General features: G+C 36.5%; 4 protein-coding genes across 9 annotated transcripts in view; all 4 read left to right on the plus strand.

The window, feature by feature from the left end:
- The window catches only part of LOC122839533 (syntaxin-binding protein 5-like), a 115,207-nt gene extending 107,945 nt beyond the window's left edge, over window positions 1-7,262 (plus strand). For all 4 annotated transcript variants that reach the window (XM_044131190.1, XM_044131192.1, XM_044131193.1 and 1 more), the window contains 4 exons: window positions 1,655-1,820; window positions 2,245-2,356; window positions 2,551-2,771; window positions 4,068-7,262. In XM_044131190.1, coding sequence (XP_043987125.1) covers window positions 1,655-1,820; window positions 2,245-2,356; window positions 2,551-2,771; window positions 4,068-4,109 — 541 coding nt within the window. In that variant the 3' untranslated portion in view covers window positions 4,110-7,262. The remainder of the gene's footprint in view (window positions 1-1,654; window positions 1,821-2,244; window positions 2,357-2,550; window positions 2,772-4,067) is intronic.
- A 1,671-nt stretch (window positions 7,263-8,933) lies between these two features.
- On the plus strand, window positions 8,934-15,491 carry poglut2 (protein O-glucosyltransferase 2). The gene is made up of 10 exons (XM_044131954.1): window positions 8,934-9,412; window positions 10,334-10,539; window positions 10,661-10,866; window positions 11,542-11,619; window positions 11,791-11,963; window positions 12,934-13,171; window positions 13,740-13,949; window positions 14,662-14,751; window positions 14,869-14,973; window positions 15,349-15,491. Exons 1-10 carry the CDS (start codon window positions 9,225-9,227, stop codon window positions 15,364-15,366), a joined length of 1,512 nt encoding a protein of 503 aa, XP_043987889.1. The 5' UTR covers window positions 8,934-9,224; the 3' UTR covers window positions 15,367-15,491.
- Window positions 15,492-15,679: 188 nt separating this feature from the next.
- tex30 (testis expressed 30) lies at window positions 15,680-18,307 on the plus strand. Of its 3 annotated transcripts, none has more exons than XM_044132467.1 (5): window positions 15,680-15,902; window positions 16,078-16,314; window positions 16,883-16,934; window positions 17,152-17,255; window positions 18,076-18,307. In XM_044132467.1, exons 1-5 carry the CDS (start codon window positions 15,885-15,887, stop codon window positions 18,244-18,246), a joined length of 582 nt encoding a protein of 193 aa, XP_043988402.1. In that variant the 5' UTR covers window positions 15,680-15,884; the 3' UTR covers window positions 18,247-18,307. The 3 variants fall into 3 exon arrangements, with proteins under 3 accessions (XP_043988402.1, XP_043988401.1, XP_043988403.1); XM_044132466.1 differs by having other exon boundaries at window positions 15,801-15,902; window positions 17,041-17,255; XM_044132468.1 differs by lacking the exon at window positions 15,680-15,902 and adding an exon at window positions 15,944-16,012 and having other exon boundaries at window positions 17,041-17,255.
- Window positions 18,308-19,737: 1,430 nt separating this feature from the next.
- Window positions 19,738-25,759, plus strand: nepro (nucleolus and neural progenitor protein). Its single transcript, XM_044132469.1, has 9 exons — window positions 19,738-19,969; window positions 20,106-20,260; window positions 20,411-20,499; window positions 20,899-21,027; window positions 21,165-21,242; window positions 22,806-23,107; window positions 23,232-23,272; window positions 24,665-24,876; window positions 24,975-25,759. The coding sequence occupies exons 1-9, from the start codon at window positions 19,882-19,884 to the stop codon at window positions 25,306-25,308; spliced, it is 1,428 nt and encodes a 475-aa protein (XP_043988404.1). The 5' UTR covers window positions 19,738-19,881; the 3' UTR covers window positions 25,309-25,759.
- Window positions 25,760-26,448: the final 689 nt, after the last annotated feature.

Genomic DNA, 26,448 nt, shown 5'->3' on the forward strand with positions numbered 1-26,448 from the left:
AATAAAAAGGATCGTTTTGAAAGTTGTTTACCAGTAAAAGTCTAAAAAGCACAGTACGCATTCCCAGCAATGTTGAATCTGTACTTTTTAGAACCACGTTTTGCTGCAATTTGTAACTTTAAAGTAGATATATCATGCTTTTAAATCCTTCCTTTTCACATTTAAATTGTTTACTCGTGATCTACTTTAAGTTGTCTGAATTTCTCAGTATGCTAGCTCCTCAAGCCCCTTTTGTATGCGTGTTCTGATTTGTGCTTGAGAGCAACTCACTTTGGTGTGGTTTCTTTAAATGCAGCTTAAGCATTTATTTACAATTGTCTAGCTACAGAGAATTTTACCATCCATCTTTACATGTTCAAGCCAGAATTGCTACCAATATTTTAATGAAGTCTTTTAGACCAGGCCTCAACATAGTTAACGAGTTAGCTAACACTAGAGCTAGAAAATTAGTGTTAGTGTTAGCTAGCCAAAGCAATGCCAAATTGTTTATGTAATAAGTCAATTAAAACATCTTGTGCAGTTATGTCCTCGAGAAACAAAAAGAAAGCACAAAGCACTAACGTCATTAGAAGGCATAATGTTCTGCTATCAATATAATGACCACAACATTATATCAGCACCCAATAAATTCATGTCAAAAGTTTAGGTTTTTGTTATTTTAATGTTATTTGCTGGATACTGTCAGACAAAATCTTTCAGCAAATCCTTCTTGGCTACCAAAGTATTTGTTCTTGAAGTGCTTTGTGCAAACAAAGCTGACTTTCCCCATGATGTGGGTACATTTCTAAGAACCTCTGAAGATGTTCTGATGCTATGGAACATTGTGATGAATTGTGTGAGTTAATACACCCAACAACTGAACACTTCAATCCACTTGTAGCTTTGGGCTTCTTGAACTTAGACTTCAAAATTGCTGCAAGAAATAAAGCCTGGCAGTGTTGCAAAATTGGTTAGCCAAAAGTTCATGGCCTTTTTTTGGCAGTTCTGCAGCAAATACTGTGTTTTATTGCTCGGAGAAAAATGCAATAGAGAATAGAGAAACTGTACAGATAGAAAAAATATGACAATATAAAGACATCTACACAGCATCAGAGAAAAAAAAAACTTTTCTGCATTCCTATGGACTCCAGGTACACAAAAAATGCATTCAAGAACTAAAGAAATGGATGTTGCATGATATGTCTTCTTTAAGTCTTATGGGAATTGTCTTTTACTCACATCAAAATAGGGAGATGTTTGTCAAGTCCAGATCAGAACTGCTGAAATTAACTGCATAGATACAGTAGGATTGAGATTCGAACATTTAGTTGACTGATTCCATTCAATATTTTTCATTTAAAGCACCTGATCCAATGTATTTCATGAATATTAAAACAGAATTCAAGTGCTTCATCTGGATATGCAATGGCTTTCTAGTCTTCTCTCATGATCTTTGTAGATATAATATTCTCATAGTTGAGAAAATCTGCTTCAAGAAATTACTCTTCCCTACTCAGCTGGAAGCTAATTGGTTTTATTTGAATATCTGATTTCCTTTTCACTGCTGGGCATAAACGTAGCTCTCTCACTTCCCATTTGGTTTTTTGGTAACTCACATGATCTAAGTGTTGCCCAAGTATCTAATGTGTTCACTACTGTTTCATTCATCTCGCAGTTTGCCCAGCTTAAGACCGCTGATGGATGTCAATTACCTGCCTCTGACAGACATGCGCATAGCAAGAACCTTTTGTTTCACCAATGAGGGGCAGGCACTGTATCTCAGCTCCCCGACAGAAATCCAGAGAATTACATACAGCCAGGAAATGTGTGACAACCTGCAGGTGAGCACTGTGCTTCTGTGCATAGGTATATATTTTTTGGTTGGGGAAAGCACCGGTGCTGTGAAAGAGCTGTATCCATTATTCATGCCCTTGTTAAAGCTTGGGGCGGACGGCGGGATTAGACGTCAGATGTCACTTTGGTTATACATGGTGCAAACTTCAAAGGATTGAAAATTTATATGGTTTTACTGTGTAAATGTGTTCATTTAAATATGAGCATCATCATAGATATTTATTGTTCAGAGCTGACATTCCACACTTACAACACATGGATGTGGATCAAGTGATGTGATGTTTCCATAGTGCCATCTAGAGGCAAAGATGGTCACAGTGTCATTACTGATCTTTTGGCAGCGTACCTCTAAAAAATGGCTGAAATATGAGTCTTAAAATTTTTATTTTGCTCTCTTTTTGTTCATTGCAGGAAATGCTTGGGGAACTGTTTACTCCAATAGAAACACCAGAAGCTCAAAACAGAGGATTTTTAAAGGGCTTCTTTGGAGGAAACGCCCATACTTTTGACAGAGAGGAGCTTTGTGCGTCTTTTTATTATTTAATTATAACTTATCATACAATCCCAGTATGCATTGTATCTAGGAACCTATTTTATTCATTAACAATAAGAAAACATGAAACAATTAACCCTTTCAAGATTAATTCAATAGTTAAAATACACATTCAGAGCTCCACAAAGATAACAGTTTATGAAAATGTAATTTTACCTTCCCAGTTGGTGAGGCGGCAGCTGGGAAGGCTTCTCGGAGTCTGGCACAGCACATCCCCGGTCAGGGAGGTGTAGAAGGCATGAAGGTGGCAGCGAGTGGAGTAGTGGGGGAGCTGGCACGGGCTCGTATTGCTCTGGATGAGAGAGGCCAGAGGCTGGGGGAGCTGGAGGACCGGACCGCTCTGATGATGACCAGTGCAGAAACTTTCTCCAAACATGCTCATGAGGTGAGGATAAAAGGCAATATTTATGTTTAAGGGTCCACTTATAATAAGGGTACACTTATAATAAATGTGGCAGGCATACTGTCAGTAATATTTCATAGGTCTGCTCAACGTTATGGTTTTATTGGTAGCTTTTTGCCACATTTCTCTCACCTCTCTTTATTTATCAGCCATCACAATGTTCTCACTCATGCCCATGAGCTTTGGTATTGCAAACACGAAGAACATTTTTTATTTTTACATCAGGGAGAGAGAAGTCCATCCAGTTTGAATGAGTAGTATTTGAAATGCAATATTCTATCGAATATTCCTTTCAAGCACCTTGTTCCAATTGTGATATTATGCACATTAGTACTACAATTATAACTGCAAATGTCTGCAGTCTTATTCATTTTCATCTCAGTAACAGATGTTCCAACCCAAAAGGTGTTACAGCAAGATTTTAATTTAGTGTTTTAACAACATACCACCTAAAACATGTATTGCTTCATTTTTGTTTAAAGACTTGATTCAAATCATAGAACTACAAACTTGAATAAACTAATGAATTGTTCCTGCAGATGATGTATTATTGCAGAGCAATTTCCTAAATGCTATGCTAATACTAGCATATTTATTCTGATTTGACATTTTTTTTAGACGAAGAAAATGTACATTTACATCCCGCTCTGATTGTATAATCAGAGAATTACATACAGCTAAGAAATGTGTGACAACCTGCAGGTGACTTCTGTGCATAGGCTTTGGAGACATTTCATTAGACTTTTACCACAGGTTGAGGAAACTGCTGAATACTGAAGGGTGTGTATAATTTAGCATGGGAAAAGGGCCCGTGATAAATGGGCCCTTCTCATTCCTATGGTTGGGAAGAGCAGGAATGATATGTGATTTTATGTCAGAGATTTCATAAGCCCCAAGATCTATTAGTTGATTTATTTTATTTTTTTTTTTTCATAAAAGTCACATTACATTGATAAGGAGCTGCAGCAGCCAATACAGTCTCTCATTTACAATCTCTCTTGTAAAGGTTGAAAACGCTTGGATTGTTAGGGGGAACCCAAGAAAAGCATATATTTTAGAAGTGATTTTTTTAATGGGTTGCAGGAAATATGGTTTGGTGTGACTGACATTGCTGTTGGACATGACAGCTGTTTTCAATTTATTGGCAAAATTCTTTTATAATGACAAAAACAAGCTCCCCCGTGTTGAGAAAAAGTAGCTGAGAAAAGAGACTCAGCTACTATTTATTTGAACTCTTTTATTTATTAACCAACAGCATATGACTCTGTCTTTTTACAGCTGATGCTGAAGTGTAAGGACAAGAAGTGGTACCAGTTCTAACATCGGGATGGCGGGATGAGGCTGCCACTGGCCTATCAAGAACTTCATGCTGCGACTGGATTTTCACATGTGAAATGAAAGCAATCAGAAGAGACAGAAGAGTGACTTTGTCTTTACAGCTTTTAGAACCAGCTGTGTGTACGTCAGTGTCACTTTGCTGAAGGACGAGGGCAGGTTTATTCCTCGTCTAGACAGGAGGTAATACAGACAGTTGGGGACAGTTTGACGGTCTAAAGAAAGAACTTGAAATATCCAACAATTTGGTGTGAATGTGTGTACGCGTGTTTGTCTGAGTGTGAGCTTGTATGGTTGGGTTTTCTGGATCTTATTGTGTAGATACTCAAAAGTTATGAAACCAACAAGAAATGCATGAAACAGCAATGGATGAGTATTAAAAATATCCAACTGCCATATTAAAAAGCAGCATGCTAATTTAAGAGGAGATTTAAAATGATTTAAAAAAATAACTTTTATTTATGATGTAAGCCAACGACAGAAACTATGAAAAACTTTATATTTTTGAGATACTGGCAAAAAAAAAAACAACTATATCTAAAAAGGGAATCATATAACTGCATTGCTATTAAGCCAAAACTTGTGTTACTTTCCTTTTTTTAATTTTCATTTATGGTTAATTTTATTAGAATTTTTATTAGTCTAAGCAAATATTACTTAATACAATATAAATGCACATAAATAACTATCTACACAGACTTGGAATAATGTAATATTCAACTTTTCTTCTAACTTCATTTACTCTGGGCTGCACAATGCAAATTTAAATAAGTAGTAATAACACTTAACTCTGCAAAGTCTGATCACCCTAGTGTGTTTTCACTGTTTGAGCTGCTGCTATACTCAAATACATTGGATGACAACGAGGGACAACTCCATACTCAATAGTTGTGTAAAAACAGCAACTGAAGTGACATAGATGAGGACAGTGTATTCTGAATCGTGTGTTTATATCTGTTGTACAAACCTATATACAATTTGTGTGCCATAAAAAGAAAGTAGGAGGAATCTTTTCACTGGAAGCTTAAGCAAGACGAGGTCATTAGTGGGAGCGAGAGATCTTAAAGAATTACACATGAAGTTTGTCGTAGAGGGCATATCAAAATCCATTTTCCTTATTCTTTAAACAGCATGTATAAGGGCAATGGAGGTTTTTGAAATGGGTGAATTTGCAGGCCTGCATCCTGTTGAAGGGTCGCACTAGCACTTAGGAGGAAAAACTATTCTCTAATCCGTCTATTGCATACCAACTAGTTTTATTATTGCTTATCTGCATGTTTATTTAATTGGGACTCGGGATCAACAGAGAAAATATGTCCTTGTATTGTGGGTGGCGAAAGACTCTTAGGTTGGTACCTGTATCACAACTTTTAATTTGATCCAAAATGAAGAATTTTCTTTCCTTTAAATTAGTACTGAATGTATTTTGTGATTTTTTTGTGAAGGTTTTTTTTATCTACAGAAGAGGTAGATTTAAGACACATTAAAACCTTTATTCTGTTAAATAAAACACAAAAATGTAATTCTTTTTTTTTACATTTTGGCACTGAAACATAAGAAACTGAGGCCAGAAGGAAAGGGACCTGCGAAGGTCACCTTTCATGCAAGTAAACAAAGGCGTTTTTTATGTAGGTCTTTAACAGCTTCTGTTGGATGTCAACGTTTAGCAAGCCTTTAGGGTGTGTATGTGTGTGTGTTCAAGAAAGATTTCAAAAATGACTTTTTTCTGTCAAAGCAATCAAAAAATGTGCCCTCCCATCTTTTCAGTGTTAAACCCAAATAGGCATTTACTCGCAACCTGGACGGCGTGCATTGTGATTTTCAATTTTTCCGATAAAAAGTAAGTTGAGATCACATCAGTTTCATCTCTGCCGTCTGTGAGTAATGTATCTGTAGACAGTTCAGGGGAAATAACAGTATTTTTTTCAGTGATGTTCAAATGTTGAGTCAGTGAAGAAAATATGTATATGTGTAAAACATTTGCAGAAATTTCAACTGGAGGAAAAAAATGGTTGTTTCCTTCTTTTCAATATTGTTCTTACTGACTATGATATCCTTGTGTCGCAGTCAAATATTTGATGGTTATGGCCTCTTCACTGATGGCTTATGTATTTTTAAAAGCAAGTAATGTTTTATGATACATGGTTGTGTATCAAATTGTGATTGTGTTGTACGTCAGTGGGTAGCCACACGACACAGACTAACAGCGTCAAACAAGAAGGATATTTTGTACTTGTGTACTCATCTGTATTTTGAACTGACCTGAAAAAAAAAATTCCAAGGGTACCAACTTTGATCACTCACATGTTCTTTATCCTTTGGAGCATCACCACATCGAGGGTAAAATAAATTGCCTCTGTCAAGTAGAGGCCAGTTTCTCATCCTAAATGAGATATACATTAAATGCATTTAAAATCTGTAAAACAAAAATTCACAAGTAAATCAGTAATTTCCACCAGCTTTGTCAGGCTGCTGAGACATTCCTTAGACTCAAATGGCCTTCACACAAACATAAACTAACCTAAATATTCTGACCTTTCACAGTGGAACTACATGAATAAAAAGAAAAAAACACCATGATTTTGATTCAATAATACATCATCTTCTTATCTCTGTACCGTCAGTGACATTTGTGTTCTGTGCAGTTCTTTCAGTGGCAGAGAATACGCATAAAAAGAAAACAAAACCAAAATTCAGAAGGAAAAACAAAAACTAAAAAAAATCTGACTTCTGCTGACAGGGTGTTTTGTTATTAAGCTTTTTTTTCTGTTTTTGGTTTGTATGTTTTCAGTTTTTATATTAACTGTACAGTTTAACTTTGGGTGAAAGGTAAAACACACAAAAAATGAGAGACTCTCGGGATATTTTCTGTATTTGTTCTACCTGTTACTGCTGGTACTATACTATCTGGAATTCTGGCTCTGTCTAATTCACTGGAACTATGTAGTTCTTCACAATGTAGTATGCTGAAATGGCATTTATTTGGTTTTCTCAATAATGGCAACAACGTTTGTCTTATTTCAATGGATTCCACTTTTTGTTCTTGATATATTCTAGTGTAATAGAAATAACTTGATAAAAAAGGTCTGAAAATATGTTGATGCAAAAGCAAAACTGAAATAAACATTGATTGATGTACACACTGGAAATCTCTGTTCCTTTGCCTCTAATGCTGTCATGCTCCTTAATCAGAGTACAGGAAATGTAATTTTAGGAGTGAAATGTTAAGGAAAGCAATTACATTTACATTTTAGAACCTTTTTATTTGAAATTATATATTTTCAACAACATATATACATTTTTCTCCACAATAGAAAAGGGTGTTGCTGTATGTTATAAAATCCTAATGAGGTTAACCATTCAGCACGACAAAAAGTTGAGCAGTTAATAATGCTTTTGCCTAGTACCATTTCAGCAGGGATTGCTCACAGCTGGAAGTCCAATCTGACTGCTGATTCAAGTGGAACAAATTTATATTATGTTCCATTTGTACTCAGAAAAAAAATACATTTAAACAGCTTGAAGTTCAAAACATGATTTGTAACTCCCCATTAAGTTAGAGATACAATTCTAAAAGTTGGTGGTTCACCTTTGACTCCAATATGGCTGCTGCAAATACCAGAGAAAATTATGGTTACAGTAAACAGCTTAATTGCTCTTTTGTGCCTCACTAAATCCATCATGTTGATAGTAGAGTATGACAGTCATTAGTGAAAATTTTTGAATGCACTACATAGGGGGAAAAAAACATTTTCATCTTGTTTTGCTAATTGTTTTTATTCTGGTCACTGAGCAGAACAACTAGCAAATCCCCAACGTTTTTGCATGTTAAATTGAGTGTTCATACTAAATCTAAATTTTTGAGCCAAATATAGAGCAGCAACACAGCAGATATTTTGCTAATATCAGCTCAAAGAGCCACGTAAACATAATTTGTCTGTTTTGATGCTAAGATCAAAACTTAGGTTCAATTTACTGAAGAAAGTCAGCACATACTCAATGTATATAAGTAACATATGATAGATACTGTTGAATCCAGCAAGATTGTCCTGGATTTGAATTCTGCCTTTGTCTCTTTTGGCATGGATCTTTTGTGGTTTCCAGGTACTTTGGCTTCCTTACACAGTCCAGACCATGACTGTTTCGTTATATTGTCTCTGTAAATTATAAGGTGTTAATCTGCATGGTTATTTGCCCTGTGTATCTCTATGTTGAACAATTATGAACTTTCCACCTGTCCAGGGTTTATCCTGGCTCTCGCCTAATCACCATTTGAGTTAAATAAGAACCACATAGGGGTGTCAAACTCCAGTCATCAAGGGCCGCTGTCCTGCAGTTTTTAGATGTGCCATAGGTACAAAACACTGGAATGAAATGGCTTAATTACCTCCTTCTTGTGTAGACAAGTTATCCAGGGCCTTGCTAATGACCTAGTTATTCCATTCAGTTGTAGTGCAGCAGAGGCACACCTAAAAGTTGCAGGACACCAGCCCTTGAGAACAGGAGTTTGACACCCCTGACAGACAATAAATAGATATACTTACATGCCTTTTATATTAGCTTTTTGATATTGTTTTATAATGTCTCTGACGGTCCCCGTTTTAGACTGACACTTTTTCCTATTTCAAAACATTGTTGTTTTTCTTTCCCCATTCCATTCTATAGATAAACTCCTCCTCCGCCGCCGTGACTATGTCATGTGCCGGGCAATATAAAAAGAGCAGACCTAGCCAACTATAGTTTACAGAATGACTTCCGTGTTTCTCTCCAATCATATTCTTGTTTAGTATTTTGCTGCTCCTGAAGCCAATTGTTGCTACAGTTCCATGAAGCCTCAACCAATAGGAGCTCTGCCCTGCCACGTCTGAGCCCGCCTCCCAGATTTATTTAGCAGATTCCCGAAGTTTAGCTGAACTGCAAGAAAATATTTGTAAAACAAAAATAATGTGAGGTTTATTTGAAACAGACATTAAATATTAGCAATGCAGATGGAAACGGAACATATTAGGACACGACCCTTGTGTTTCTCATATTTTGGTGGGCATCAGTAGAAGACGGTAGTGAGAAAACAGGCTCGACCGAAAGAAAAGACCTGGCGTTATGTCTGTTCGACTGTTGCTGCTGCTGGTTTTTAGTCTGGAGGTGTTCAGGTGTGAGCTATCCGAAGAAAAGGTTGGCTCGGTCATCAGCGCTGCTAGGACGTTGGTGTGGGGACCAGGGCTGGAGGCGGACATCGTCCTCCCTGCTCGATTCTTTTACATTCAGGCGGTGGACAGCTCAGGGAAAAAGTGAGTAAATTTGCCCTGGTCTGCGTATGTTGCTTCATCTCCCTCAATCCCAAGTAATGGATGTTTTTTTAAATGTGTCACATTGAATGTTTTCCCTTTTTTAATAGTTTACCGTCAGCCGTCCTCCCAATAAAATAAAATAAAAGAAAAGAAAAAAGAAAAAAAAATCGATTTTTGGAAGTTGTTTCTAAACAAGAATGCAGACAAGTACAACTCAGTTTAGTTTAGTTATATAGCGATGGTTTATAATAGATTTAAGGCCCTTTACAGAAAGCAGTTTCGGTTTAGACCCAATCGGACTCAATTCGAATCAATCTAATTTAAGTCCAGTTGTTCTTAAAGTAAGGGTCGAGGCCCAGCTTTGGATCAGAAGAGTCAGGAAATTGTAAACATCCTGCTACAACTGGTACAATATCTGAGAATATATCAAATATATAAAAAAAGAAAAAAACAGAGTAGCATATAATCATCAAACACATTTTAATATTAGGTAAAGATATTCTGGGTAAAAGCTGTTTTCAAATATTGACTTCACTTCTGGCTGAAAACACATTTACTCTCTCTGCTCTGACAATAGTTATCAAAACTGGAAAAGTTGCTACTATATTTAGTGTTCCCTGCAGACTGTCCTATCTGTTTACAGTTTCTATTTTCCCTGCTTGCTTAAGTAAAAAGTTGAAACTTGGAGCTAGGGAGAATACAGGGAGCTGACCTTAAAGCAGTTTCGTCACACATACTTTATCCTCTAAGAAAAAAAACCTTTCAAGGTTTCACATTTAGGATGTGTTCTCTTTTTAGTTGTATCATTTTCACTCATTTTGCACAGAGAGCAACCATAGATATCAGATTTCATTTTAAGCAGGCAGTTTAATCTTAAATTATTATAAATTGTGAGTAATCTCTGTGTCCTGATACTTTTAGTTTAACAAGGTCGCCTGGAGAGAAGACTTTTGAGGTAAAGATGGTCTCCCCAACAGAGCAGTTCACCAGAATCTGGATTCAAGTTCTTGATCGTCGGGATGGGTCGTTCTTGGTTCGCTACAGGACGTATGCCACTTATACTGACCTGCACATCAATGTTCTGCTGAAGGCTAAGCATGTTGCCAAGTCACCCTATATTCTCCAAGGTAGAAAACTGTTCAAGTTGCCATAACATTGTGTGTCAAAAGATTACATTTTTGATGTGTAACATCAACGTTGTTGCTACAAAACGGGGAGAAAAAGCATGAATATGCCTCTCCTTCCCAGGCAGAGTCTACCACGAAGGCTGTGACTGTCCCCAGCCAAGTGGTTCTGTATGGGAGAAAAGCATGCGCTGTCCCGAGTCCTTTGCCCAGATAAGCAGGGATCTCTCCTTTTATGCAACTGTTGATCCAGATCAGAACGCACAGGAGATCCCAAAGCGCTTTGGACAGCGCCAAAGCCTCTGTCATTACACAATTAAAGAAAACAAGGTACTTGACAAATTTTATTATAAAAATTATACAAGTCATAACTCACAGATTCAATAAAAGAACAGCTCAAAAAATCCTGAATGCATCGCCTTTCCGTTTACTCGCCTTAAGTTTTTTTCAGATTTTGTGAAATTGCAATCACAAATATCAGTGTACCTGTTTGAGATTTTATAAGAGTAATCAATGCAAGTTCACACATCATTTTTAAGTGTTACTCACAAAATGGCATCTTTTCAGAAATCTAATGTTTTTTTGCTTTTATTAATGAACCCAGATTAACTTAAAAATCAATCTGAAATGGAAAAAAGGTTATTGTGACTTTTTTTGCCAAACATCTTCAGAGTTTCCCCAGAAAACTTGCCAAGCCTGGTGGTTGGAGCGCTCGGGCAGTCATTCATCCAGTGGCCCACCGTGTTTTTGAGTTGAAAAATGTTTAAAGTTGACAGGAAACTTGAAAATATCACTTGATATTTATGCGTTATTGGAGATTGGAAGATTGATGCCTGAACAACAACTATAAAGTCTTAAAAATGCAAACATTAAAACAATAACTTATAAATAATTTAAGCAATGCTTAGCCTGGTGGAGACACAAGTAAAGCCTGGTGGCCCGCCAGGCTTGTAATGTACTGGGGGAAACCCTGCATCTTCATTATGTCCTTCCTTTTCCCTCCAGGTGTATGTGAAAACATTTGGAGAACATGTCGGTTTTAGAATCTTCATGGATGCCATCTTACTCTCACTCACAAGAAAGGTGAGCTTTGAAGTGAATAACCTAATACCCTTCGACTTTAATAGTTCAGCAGAGAATATTGATCCAATCGAATGTGATGCTTCTCTTCTGCAAGGCTTTCATCATGAATATATATATGAGAACATCAGACAGGAGCTGAATCATTGATATTCTGTAAGGGTGTGTTTGCAGGTTCGACTCCCTGATGTTGAGTTTTTTGTAAATCTGGGTGACTGGCCCCTGGAGAAGAGGAAAACCACTGATAAGCTCCATCCTATCTTTTCTTGGTGTGGCTCAAACACCACCAGAGATCTTGTCATGCCCACTTACGACCTGACAGAGTCAGTTCTAGAGAGCATGGGAAGGTAGGGCCTTTGAATCAATATGCTTAAGTGTTGCTTAGAACCGGAGTTAGTAGTATTATTCAATCTCATTCAGCAAAAGCTTACAGGATCATTATTACTACATACAATCTGCTATTTATGCTGGTGAACTTGGAGTGCACTCCAGGAGCTTTTTTGAAAACGAAGCCTCTGCTGATTTCGCTCAAGGGAATTTCTCTAATAAACTAAAATCAAAGGAAGTAATTTGTCTCGTTCTTCCTGTCCTTGCAAAGGTTTAAAAATAGACCAGCAGAAAACTGCTCCATTAGAACAAGCACCCTGTCCTTCAGTGCCTTTCAGGAGGATTCATAACGCAGGAACTTTTTTATTTGCATTTAAAATGACTAACCTGGATGTATTTAATGTGATAGACCAATAGAAAATATTTACAGATAAGTCATATACATTCGTATGGGTGTTTTTTTATTATTATTTTTTGTTCATTTTAATTAAATAATTTGTTAGCAAATATTACTCCTCATGGACAACAGGGCCAGAAATGAAATACTGCATCTTTGATGTGATAGTCTATGCACAGCAGGTCTGAAAGCCCCGCTAACTGACCCAACAAAACAGGAACACACAAAACAAATCCCAGTGTCTGTTCTGTGGAGACTTTTAAAAAAATAGATTTATTTAGCAAATAAAACATTATTTAAATGAAAAAGCAGAATTTGCTTTTTTGAAAGATTATATTTTATTCATTTTGTGTCTACAGGGAACTTCATTTGCTTATAAAATTTATGTATGTAAATTGTCTGTAATGTTTCTGCTGATTTATCACAATGACTTGGATTCTATTTTATGCAAGAAGCACAGCCTGAAAATTTTATTTTGCTTTTTTTAAGATGTTGAGTTTGGCAACACAGAAGTATGTTTCATCACAGATTATTTCCCTCTGGAACAGCAGGAAATTTGACTTCAACATTTTATTTTCCTCTGCACCGAACAGAGTGAGCCTGGACATGATGTCGGTCCAGGCCAACACAGGGCCGCCGTGGCCGGAGAAGAACGCCACAGCCTTCTGGAGGGGCCGGGACAGCCGGCAGGAGCGCCTACAGCTGGTCAAGCTTTCTAGAGCTCATCCCGACTACATAGATGCTGCTTTCACTAACTTCTTCTTCTTCAAGCATGATGAGAGTCTCTACGGCCCGCTGGTCAAACATGTCTCTTTCTTTGATTTCTTCAAGGTGAGAGTGGTGAGGGAGCATGAAGACACGTCATCTCAATGCAATATGTCCTGAAACCAATTAATTAAATCTTTAAAGTTACTATACAGGAAAACTAATTGCCAAATTAAGTACAGCTTTAGATATAGAAGCACTCAGTAAAAGTATGGATAAAGAACAGGAGTATGGAAACATATATTTCCTATATTCCAAAGTTCTTGTGTCTTTCTTTCCAGTGTTCCTTCTTGATGTCCTTTTGTTTTTGTGTCTTTTCCTCCTACTTTGTGAGCTTGTTCATTTTCCTTGTCTTTGCCTCATTTTGTCATTCATTGTGCCCTTGTGTCATATTTTCTATTCTTTCATTTTCACTCTTGTCCTTTCTTTCTTCCTGCATGTTAGTGCCTGGTATTTGTAGATCCCATAAGTAAAAACTAGCCGAATATAAAAATGCATGCCCTCTTCAGGAAGTTTTTGAATTTGTATTTAAAAACAGGCAGAAGTGGACAGCGAAGTATGGAATACCTACATGAAAACTATTTAGAAACTAATTTCTCATTTGATTTATGTCTCTCTTCTTGTTCACCTGCAGTATAAGTATCAAATAAACATTGATGGGACAGTAGCAGCCTACCGTCTGCCGTACCTGCTGGCAGGAGACAGTGTGGTCTTAAAGCAGGATTCCAGCTACTATGAGCATTTCTACAATGAGCTGCGGCCGTGGGAGCATTACATCCCGATAAAAGCAAACCTGGGTGACCTCCTGGAAAAGATCAAGTGGGCCCGAGACCATGATGATGAGGTGATCATATGTTGGATAATTATGGTCACTAAAATTGGAACTGGTGTAATTATGGACAATCATTTCACACACAGATTTTTTTTGCTATCAAGAGAGCACATTGTTACTTTTCAAGCAGAACCAGAATCCACTGTTAAAATCCCAACTGGAAGAACAGAGTAATGGAAAAATGCAAGCCTCCCTGCAGTGCTCATTGTATCTGTTAAATAATGGTCACATTATTTTTGCATTATCATATCTCTTCAGTTTGCTGTGTAATGCTGTAGGCAGTCCATTTAAGAATATTTTATTCATGAATATGAATTTATTGACTCGCTGAGATTATTTTATGCCTCTATGAGTTAACTATATATAAATCTATCAACAGGAGCTCATCAGTTATACAGTGCTTAGTGAAGTATTCATACCTCTTGAAATGTAATCATGATATAACTACAAACTGCATTGTATTTAGTAGGATTTTGTGTACAAAACATAATCCTTCACTCATACAAATGCAGAGTACACTTAATCAAATTTTAGTTTGTAAAAAAGTTCACACTCCTGTAATTTAACAAATAAGTTGAAATGCATTGTTTTTCTTTCATTTCAGGCTTGCTGGATGTGTATTTTCTTTTAGGTTTTATATTTTTGAAAAGCATTAAATTCAGCATGTAAGGTATTGATTTTTTTGAGGTGTGGTTCTGTTTTTAAAACTCTCATCTTTTTGCAGGCAAGGAAAATTGCCCTTGCAGGTCAGCAGTTTGCCCGCAGTCATTTAATGGGAGATAGTATATTCTGCTACTACTACAAGCTTTTCAAGGTATCATTGCTGTATTTTCTCTTTACCTCTGCTGTAATACCAGCCTGAGCAAATCATGTTGCTTGTTGTGTTGAGTAAACAATATTGGTAAAATCATTTTTGCTGTGCTTCATATAGGAGTATTCCAGACTGCAGATCACAGAGCCTAAGGTTCGGGAGGGCATGGAGTTTGTAGAGCAACCTAAAGATGACTTGTTTCCATGTTCCTGCGACCGGACAATGGTAAGGGATCTGAGCACGTTACCTTTATATCAGGGCAGTTTAGAACAAGTGTTACACAGCTAAAAAAATATTTACCAACAATGTATTTGTTTAACTCTGTTCTTAAACATGTGAATGCTTTATTGAAAAACTGTCGTTTTTCCCTCAATTAAATGGATCCTCTGTTGGCCAAAGTGATTTATTGTTATTTACTCACTTTAAAGTTTATGAAACTAGATTTTCAGTTAAATTTAGCTTTTTCGTAATGGTATAGTATTGGCTCCAATAAGAACATACTTTCATTTTAAAGTATCTGGCTCCCTCTGCTGTACATGAATTGACATCGCACTATATTTTTTCTTTTACTACTGCGGTTTATCTGTCTCCCTTTTTCAGGCAAAAGATGAACTTTGATCTTACACCATGGGAAGAGCAATGCTTCATATCTGAAATTGCCAAGTATTTTTTTCAAGTTATGATTTATTTGTTTATCATGAGATGAATGTCACTTTTTTATATAATTAAAATTCTTTTTTACATTTGTGTGTGATTTATTTCCTTGACTTTACTCAGCATTTACACATTAGCATTACATTCACATAAAATCACTGCAAAGGTTATATTGGCCCTGTGTTCATGTTTTGGCATGTTACACACAACACAATAGTATTGTTTCTCCTTTTTTTTCAATTGTTTTATGTGATGAACCAACACAGATAAGCACATAGTTTTGAAATTAAAGGAAAAAATTACATTTTCTAAGTGTTTTACAAGACATGGAAGGGATCCAGACCTGAATTCAATATGTGACACTGTTACAAAATTGATGTTCAGATGGGCAAAAACTTAAAAATTGTAAATGCCACTCCTGAACGCTAGGTGGCGCTCATTCTCAGTCATTGTAAAGATTTTACAGAGAAGAACCGCCTGCAATGGACAAGTTTAATGAGGTATTCGTTAAAATAGCATATTCTTTATTAAAAGTAGGCGCCGTTTTCAAGCGGTTTAGGTGGAAAAGAAGAATTAACACATAGAGGCTGTAAATGAGGATAGAGAAACTGTACGTCATAAAAAAGTGCAGCGAACTATGCAGTTGAATAACATGCTTTCAAACTTATCTTTCAGGAACTTGTAAAAGTGTCGTTGGGGACAAAGAGTCTGGACGCAATCTTGTGCGTTCCAGCGTCACTGAATGATGTTCAGACAGCCGTCATACTAACACACGGTGCGGGAGGAGACATGAACTTCAAACATTTAGTTTCTCTTGCACACGCTCTGGCATCAGACGGTTTTCTCTGCCTCCGTTTCACATGCAAAGGCTTGAACTTGGCTTATAGAGTTAAAGCTTATAATGCTGTCCGGGTAAGTATTTTTTGTTTCTGTTTAAATAAAATAAAAGCTGCTTCAAAATTAAAGGAAAGATCTGACTTGCGAGCTATTTTGACACTTCTTGAACACTATTTTATAGTTTTTCAGTTTTGTCTTTCTCCTCTCGCCCCAAAAAATAAGGCTCTATGCAAAAATCCATGAATGAAGTTACATAAGGCAAACTGTAGAATCAATTCAAAAGAATTGAGTTTAAAAAAAGTAGAATGTAATTTTTGTTTCAAGTAGTGAATACATAGAAACCTATCAGATGACCGAATAGATATGTACCAAAGAAAGTTTTGAAGTTGCACATTGTTTTCACTGTTTGTTTCTTTTGCTGCTTAAATGTAGAAATATGTAAACTGAATTTGACATGCAGTTTGCAATAGCAGCTGATCAGATCTTTCTTGTGCCATCATCGACCGGAATATGTATAAGGCAAAATGTACATTTTCTATAAGTGTGCATTTTAAGAAATTAGCATGTTGTGAAATCCTGCTGTGTTATTTTAATTGCAAAGACCTTATTTAAATAAAAGAAACACTCATATTTGTCATTTCAGGACTACTTGAAAACCTTGGAGAGGTTTACATTGAAAAACATATTTTTTGGAGGTAAATAGAACATGCCACCTGCCCATGTTGATTTCCATTGATAAGAGCGACTTTGTGTTTTAGACAAACTGTTGCACTAAATGGGATTCTTTAATGATAAAATCAGGCCGGTCAATGGGATGCCGTGCGGCTGCTGCTCTCGCCAGGCAGCTGAGCGATGAGTCTGAGGACGCAGTGCAGGGTGTCATCTGCCTCTCTTTCCCCCTGCATCCACCAGGAAAGACGCACACCCATCATCAGCGGAGTGAAGATTTAAAAATGCTGCCTGGGAGTGTTTGTGTTCTGTTTGTGTCTGGCACTGAGGACACGATGTGCAACGGGGTGAGGGTGAAGATGTTCTGGATTGAATGAGAAAATGGATTTACTTTAGTGCGATTTTTTTTTTTTTTCTCACATTTGCTTTTCTTCTTTTTTAATGTCCTGCCACAACATTTCAGTCTGTTTCAGTCTGGATTTTGTACTGTTCTATTGCAACATCTTCATTCTCCATACTGTTTTAGATTTGGTTATTTATTTTTTAATATGCAGGTTAACGCAGTCAAAAATGCAATAAAATATTTTGAGACATTCTATGTCTCAAAATATGGGAAAACTGAAGAAATTTATAGAAAAAATTACTTGCTGCTGTGTTTGGAACCTCAAATTGTCTCAAAATGTCCCTGTAACTCTTCCTAAGTTTATAGACAGATACAGTCGTTTCTCTTAGATTGTTGCTGATGTTTTTCCCAACTTGCCATTGTGTCAATACACATTTGTTGGTTATTTTGCTGATCATGAATTAATCAAGTGCAGTTTAGTATTATCTGATGGCTACATCTATTTTTTTAATTCTACAGAAGCAGTAAGACTGGGCTTAGTTTTTCCAATGAGCTCATATTCTAAAGTAAAATAATTTATGACTAGTTTATCTATTCATATACATAAAACACCCCTCTTGCATGCAGAGCAGCTTATTTCATGTGACCATTTCTACTCTACTGGTTTCACAGACTTTTCAGTTTTTTTCTTCAACATCTATAATTCTGTTAAGTCTCCTTTTTACCCTGCCTCTCTTTGATCAGTTTTTGCCAAGCTGTGTACTTGAAGATTCAATGACATATCAGGCCACAGTGGTGACTTTTCTTCTTTTTTCTTTGCTCAGGACCTTTTTAATGAAGTACTAAAAGATATGAAAGCCGAGACTGAAGTTTTTTGGCTACAAGGAGGCAGCCACGGTCTGACTGTGAAAGGAAGGTCTGAGGATTCTGTAATGGATGAAGTGAACTTAAAAGTCCTCCTGTGGATAAAGGAGAAAACAGTATTGGGGAATTAACATTTGGTGTTTTTCCACTGGGTTATTAAATAAAAGATATCACATCGTAAATATGCATAAATGACTTGATACTGCTTGCTGTGTTATGTAATCATAAATTAAGATATATTTCTTTTTCAGTGTAGTTTTCAAAACATTTTTTTTCTCTGATATAGTAAATAATAAATAGTGCATGAGGATAAGAAAAATACATTTTAATGCAAGGTATATAAGAACTTAAAGTTCAGGCTGTTAATATTCTGTTTGGTTTAGTTTACTGTTACAGTAACCTTTAACTGTAGTACTTAATGGGTTATAATTTCCACACAATTTCCTTTGTTTAAATAGTTGAATTCAGCCAGTCCCTTCCCATTTAAAGACGAAAGACTTTACACACATCCAGTTGGGTGCAGAACAGATGAAGTAAAATGAAGCAGTGGTAATGAAGCTGTAAGAAAACTCACTTAGAGAAAGCAAGACTAATAAAGCAGTAAGAGTGAAATAACACACAAGTGCAATATGTGATTAAATAGGCAAGATTATCTGTATCTTACTCATTAAGTTGTCTATAGAATGGATGAAAATGATCAATTGTGGAGATCAAAACTACATTTTATAAGTGACTTTTTAAGATTTCCATTTAAATGTCTTACTCCTCAAGAGGCAGTTACTTGCACAGACTGTAACTGCTCTAATATTGAAAACAGGATCAATACAATTAGATTATATTCTGACATAATTGAAGCCAGTCTGCCTTAAAATAAGAGTAATGTAAAGATTAAAAATAGACCAGGTTGGAACACATATGTGTCTAAATTCCACAATGAAGCCCGCGAAGCTACTACTTCTTGGGCTCTAGCAGGTAAACCTAGACAGGGCCCTATATTTGAGCAGAAAAAAAAAAGCAGTACAAAGTTGCCTATTGGAAAAATAGAAAGAACTAGAAAATTTCTGAGGAAATTTAAACGGGGCCTGCCAAAGGGCGCCCGTCGGTCTGGACCCGGCGTTCCGACGCTGAAAGTTAGCATCGACGCCATACATCGACGGCATGAGGAGAATCACGAGAACGTCGACTGACACGGACTTGCGCCATTCAGCATGTTAAAATGAGCGTATTAGCTAAAATTAGCCAAAATGCTAATGTTAGCATGAATGCTGTCAGTAGCCTGTGAGGCATCACCAGCATGTTGTCTGTAATTCGCTTACTCCATTCAGTATACTAAACATGGCTAATAAGTCAGAAAAACAGATAATATATTATTTAAGCTAAAAGGCAATGCTAATGAACTGCCTAAGCTTAGCTAAATAGTTGTCAATAGCGTGTGGAAAGTCACAAGCATCTTCACTAACATGGATTTGCACCATTTAGTATGATAAAGTAAGTGTATCAGCTAAAAATAGCCAAAATGCTAATGTTAGCATGAATGCTGTCAGTAGCATACACAACAATGGAGCAGCTGGTGAGGTCCTTAGTGCAAAAAACGCTTTTTGCTTTTTTGTCACCAGGTTAACTCAGCACTGTGAGGCAAGAAAATGCTAGTGGTGCATTCCGTGGAGGGTTAATATTGTTGCGGCTCCTTTAAGGCCAACTCTGACGTCACATTTGTTGGAAAAGCTATTGGCTATTCCACTTCCGCACATTTCTAGCAGAGAAGCATGGCAGAGGAACAGCTTTGGAACAGGGTAAACATTCCTTATCCCTGTGCAACTTCAACCGTCCACATACAAGTTGCTCCAAAAACAGGTTTGATCGTCCAAACAGAAAATGTTTTATCTTTTTGTGTGCTCATTCTCAAAGACACATCAAGCGAATTGATACACTTAACCCTAACCACGTGCTTTTGCAGGGATACTGACAATCTACCGTTAATGTTTTGCAGTTACACTTTTCAAAGACCTGCTGCTGAAAAACGGCGAGGTCCTGAAGCTTCTTCACAGTAAGCTACTTCAGACGGAGATCCGGCTTCTTTACGATCTGATGCACATCCTGAACAACAGCTACAGGGGAAACAAAACCTTCAAGGGCTTACAGCAGGTGAGAACTACAGGCAGAAACCTCACATTATGCTTCAGGGTGTCACATTTTCTCTTTTCAAGTCTCAGAATGTCGATCAGCAATAGAAGTGTCAGACTTTCCGATCTTAAAATAAATTTCTACATGAGCTTGTCTATTTATGTCCTACAGGTTGAACAATGTGTAAACAGACTGAAGAATATGAAGCTTGATGCTGCTCTTCAGGGGCTAATAGAACTATGTCCCAATCAGATTCAAATGTAAGTTTTAACTGGTTATTGCTGTAAATATAGCTATCATTAACACACAAACCAGACGTGTTTCAATTACCAAACACAATGCAGTTATTACAATTCTTTATCTGCATTTCTTTCAGCCATGAGAAATGTCAGATTAATGGCTAATCCTCTTATTATAACTGCTTAATTGTGAGGTTTTTTTCACCAAAATTGTACAGCCCTAACAGAACACTGAGAAAATTATAAATAATAGAGAGAATTGAAGATAAAATCTACACTCAGTTTGCTGTCATTTCATTGCAAAGCCAAAATCCCATAATCCTTTGACCTCCCCACTCTCTAGTGTCTGCAGAGCCATTTTGTTTACCATGTTGGAGCTGCATGTACAATCTCTAATTACAGTTTCTTCATGGGTTTTAGGGCATTGTGCAAGAAGAAGGGTGACTGTGATGTTCCGAGTCAACCCATGCTGGAGTGGACCTGTCTGAAAGTGCTGGGAGCAGGCAAGCTGCTGAGCTGCACTTTGTCTCGCTGCAGCAGAGCTTTCATGTATCCTGTTTAACAGTTCACACTGTTCTGTAGATCAAGCTTTAATGCTGTTTTTATTAGAGCCAAAAGAGGGTTTGTGATGCATCTTGGAACATCTCTGTCAGAGTTTGTTTGTCTTTAACAAATTCATTTTTCAGATTAGCAAAACGGCAGATGAAATGGGAGGAGTTTCTCATCCTGAATATAGTGCTAACCAGCATGCTGAGTCGTTTATGGTAAGTAGCTACTTTATTTTTCATATTTGCAGCTGCAATTGGATATGGGAGATAGAGCAGCACAAAAAATAATTTTAATTCTTCTTTTTAAAATGATTTGACTCAGAAGTCATAGATTGAAACCATCAGAATTCAGATTTAAGGGGCCCTTCCTGTTTCTTTGACCAGAAATTAGAAACTATGTGAGACATTATCAATATATAGCATGATACCATCACAACAACCATTCTAATTAAAATAAAATAACAAATGGAATTTCTTTTTCAATCAGTGGCTATGCAGACTTTCTGTACTGCAGACTGCTCCAGAAGAGCCTTCCTGCCCATTACCATCTACGTATCTTTAGAAGTTAGGTAATATGAAATAAAACATTTCATATCTCTCAGGGATTAATTAGGTATTTTGAATTGAATATAAAACAATCCAAAGGAAACAAGTTCATAAGTGTTTTGGGTTTGTTTTAATGTAACAGTACCAATATTTTACCCCGGATACAGTTGAGAAATCAATATTTGGTTTGAATAAAATTATTTAAAAATTTTTCCTACCCTTCATGCTCCCCACTGGTCTTTGGGACCGATTGTGTTAATATGACTACATAATTTTTACTTCTGCTTGTGTTGGAATTCAATAAACATTGGAACTGAATGCTTCTCATTCAGAAAATTGACATGTTTTCAGAAATTATATTGTATATTATCACTAGACCAAAAATTACATAACAAAAAATATTGTGATGTATTTTTGATGTATTGCCATAGTAAGAAAACTGTTCTTAATAAAATATTAGTTGTTGACATATTTAAGTGTTCTTGCAGTTAGTTTAAATATTGCAAAGTGTTTTTCTACTAGGGTACTTTCTGCATTATAGTTTGGTTCCACTTTAACAAGCATTGGACAGTAATGTAGCCTGATGTCCTGATGTCTGCTGATTAATTGATAACCGTTTCCTCAACACACTCAGCCCTATTAAGTCAGTAATCCTTACTTGTACGATTCCATGAAAACTGATGTATCAGATTTGTGAAGAAGTGTCCCATTTCTTTGGAGGATATTTTAACCACTACTTCAATTAAATCCTAAGGAATGGGAAGACATTTAGGGGTAAAGACAACTTTAAGAATCTGTTCCGGACTAAGTAGTCAGTGGTAAGTGTTGTAAATGAATGGTAACAACAGTGACTGAAAGCAAACATTACTGGTGACTACTTGTGGAGAAATTTGATAATGAATGTGTCAGAAATGGAAGCGATCCAAATACCTGCTGGCACAGAGTTTCTTCTCTGTGGGGCTGTAAAGTTTAAAGCTCATACACTGCTCCACTGTGCTTGGGTCTGTGATTGATTTCTGCAAAGCAGGAGTATATAAAAGCTATTTCTGCCAATTCTGTCAGCCATTTTTATTGGAGCTAATTGATGCTGCTGGAAAAGACTTTTCCTGTGATACTGCATTCAACAATTTAAACAGTTATAATGAATACATAAAAAAAATTGTTTGGGTGGGCTTTTAGAAACACTTTCTCTTTTCATATAAAATGACTGATCTGGTTCTTTTGCTTCATCAGGGTGTTTTTTCGTGGTTTACTGGTCAGCATTTGCCATCTTTACCAGTGGCTCCTGGAACTCCTGAAAGTTGTAGCCCAAGCCAAACCCATGCCCTTTCTCACCGACACAGTCTTGCCAGCAGATATGGCTGAGTTCCTGGGTCTCTCTGATGCTTTAGTGCTGAAGAAGCATCCGGCATTTCACGCTTGTCCTAAAAATCAGAAAACAAAATGCCAAATGCCAAAAACAGCTAAAGTCAAAAACAATAAACAGCAGATGACCTTTCAAGAAGATCTTGGGATGGCTGTTGAAAGAGAAAGAGGTATGGAGTCACTTGATTACACAAGACCAGAGCAAGCAATTTGACAACCAATTATCTCTATTTATTAGGTGTTTGCAAAATTTGGCTCCTCCTAACCAATTCTTATACGAAAATCTATTTGCAGGTGTTGGTTTTGATGTTGACTACAAGGCTTTTATCTCCAAGGTCAGTATGATAACCAAGATGTTTATTCCTTTAACATGTGCCATATACAGCTGATTTTTATTCACAGAAAACTTAAACCAAATTAAAAATTTACTTTAAGTGAGTTAAGTTCATTTATATAAAAAAATCCCTTATTTATATATTTATACACAGAAATTGTGGCAAAAGAACAATATGTAAGAACTTCTAATTAGGAATATATGGCTTCCTGTGGTTGATTTGTCTTAGTTACTTCTTAAAATGGGAAAGACTAGAGAACACCTTTTGTCTGGATACTTCTTGTGTCAGAAATTAGCATTTTATTAAAACTTTCCTGTCTCCACAGTCAAAGTAACAACAAAAAATAAATACAAATTGGAACTGTAAAAAAACAAGCTGCAGTAGAACCTGTGTTTATCTTATCACAACACAGTGTTGTATCTCAACACAGTGAGCAAACTGATACGGTGGCCCTGAGGTGCAAACCACTTCAGCAAATTGTAAGCACAATTACAAATTACGAAAGCACTACAACATTAACGAAACGGAAAGAGGATGTCCCAGTTGGAGACCTGAGAGATCGCTGATTGGACAACAGTGCTTTTGAACCGGAAGTTATCGCTTGAGCGGGTCGGCCCCTTGTTGCGATACGTTATAGCGTCCACCATGTTGAAAGTGACTTATCTGCCAGCAAGCTAATACAAGTAAATGGACCGAACTCCGTAAAGTGCTGTTCTGCAAAGTATTTCAAGTTAATGAATGTCACAGACACAATCTCTCACATAGTATTATCTATAGGAATGGAAAAAAAAACAAAACAAAGGACAACGTTTCAAACTTTTTGATGTGATTATTTAATTCTTTTGGGGCATAATAATTACATTTGATACAACTGATTCTGATAAATCGTTTTTATTGATGAACACACACATATCTTTACAGTGATGTATTCATGAACATATTAACACAATTCCATAATTCAGTGTGCATTTCCTATTTCAAGATATGAATTAAAAAATTGTAACGTAAAGGCAGTGGGTCCACTTTGTACAGTAAAACCTTTGAAACTAATCCACGCAGCACGTTTTCTCCACTGCGACTGTCAAGATGGCGGTGACGTAATAGGACTCTGCGTATACGTATTCATACCAATTGTCCAGTCAACGACTTCTTAGGTCTCCAACTGGGACATACCATTTCCGTTTTGTTAATGTTGTAGTGCTTTTGTAATTTGTAATTGTGCTTTCAGTTTGTTGAAGTGGTATGCACCTCAGGGCCACCGTAGACTGACCTATTTTTTTGCTTGTGCGACAAAGATAAATTTATTTCAAGCCTTTCAACATATATTTACCAATGGAGGGTACTGTATTTATTTGTCCTTATTTACGTTATTGTCTCATTTTGATCTCAAAGGGTAAGACTGTCTCAAAATTGAGCAACAAAGTCAAGAAACAAGAGTTCAAGAAACAAGTGAGTGAGGCTGCTACATTTACACTCCTGGATGACAATCTGGAGGAGATAATTCAGTGGTGCAGTTCTGAAAGAATGAAGAGGACAAAACGTCTCCTTATATTCCTGCGATTAAAGTGCCAAAAGATGAAGTGTCTCGAAGCAGCAGGACACAAGTAAGATGAATAAAACATAAAATTGTTTAGCCATAACTTTCAACGTCTGTGACACATTTTGAATGCTAACTACTCTTATTATCTGCCCTTTTACTCAGTGTTCAGAGGAAACTTCGGGTTTTTAGACAAGAAGTGTGCCGGGCTGTATCTTCCCAGGGGTCATCAGTGAGGACTTTTCATTTTCCGGCCGTAACAAAGAGGATCACTGGCCGAAGGAGTCATTCTAAATTACTCTGGAAAAGATTTCTGTTATCTAGAGCCAGAACTAGTTTTAAGAGGACAGGACTGCTTGGACAGCAAAAAGACTCTGGGCCTGTGGTGCATTTTGAAGATGTCGAAAAAAGCAAGGCTCCAAGCAGAAGAGCATTACAGATTAATAACCCAGATAGCTATGAAGACATAGATGATATATTTGCAATTGCAGGCTTGTAATGCTTCATAAATCAAGACAAGACTAATAAGTTGACGATGTAGAGTGAATGTGGTCAATCATCAGGTCAGTAATCTGTGTGCAAATTGCTTTTATGCTAAGTGTTGCATTAGAACAGATATTTTTACATTTTATACCCGTTATATCACTGCTATTTTTGTAGTAGGTTAATAGTTTGTATTCAAATTCCTAGAATATGATGAAAATGCTAGAGAAACAAGAATTCTCACACACTATGTCGCTGTGTTAAAACGGACCACATAAAGTACAAACCAAATGCTCTTGAGCATTTGGTTTGTACATTTGGAATATGTCTGGTACTGCCTTGGTATTGGTAGAATTGGTATTGGTATTGGTACCAATACCAAGTATTGAGTTGAATACAAATACATGTCACATTTTTCAGATTTGTATTTGTAGATAAAAATAATTAAACTGCATAAATATGCCCTACTTTGTGTTATTCTATTATATTAATCCAAATAAACTGCTTTGAGATTTGCAGTTGTATCATAACAAAAGGTTAAATTTCAAGAGTCATGAATACGTTTAGAAGGCGCTAACAAACAATGGGACCTACGTTTTTTTTATTGTTTTCTGTTACAGCTCATAATATCTAGACAAGTTATGTCTCACAGTTTCTTTTAAGATCTAAGATCCAGAATGTCCTGTTGCATCTTTGCAATAAAAAGACTCGTTGTAAATTACAGAATCTACTCCATCATCAGTTGCTTTATTAATGGTCTTAAACAATTTAATCTTAAAACCCATGAGATCCTGCTATTCAGATTATGTTAAATGGAATGATATGCTTTCTGGCTGAGAACGCCGTCACCACTGTTGTGCCTCTAATTAATTAATTGGTAGCTCTTTTAAAGCTGTGATTTTAACAGGTTTTAGATTATTGTAAAAATAAGAAAAACAAGGCTATTGTCCTAATGTGTTAATCTTTATCGAAAGATCAAGGTACAGTCATAAAGTTAGGATTTTATTGCTGCTCTAAGTTTTGAGCGCATATTAACATGACACATGACACAACTTTATTGTCTTCTCCAAAATACAGGTTTTGTTGCAATTTCTGGAAATAAAAATGCAATGTATGCCAAGTTTAGAATTTTTTTTACATTTTATTTATTTTATGA

The sequence above is a fragment of the Gambusia affinis genome, linkage group LG11 (genome assembly GCF_019740435.1).
Source record: "Gambusia affinis linkage group LG11, SWU_Gaff_1.0, whole genome shotgun sequence".
NCBI classification, from domain to species: domain Eukaryota; kingdom Metazoa; phylum Chordata; class Actinopteri; order Cyprinodontiformes; family Poeciliidae; genus Gambusia; species Gambusia affinis.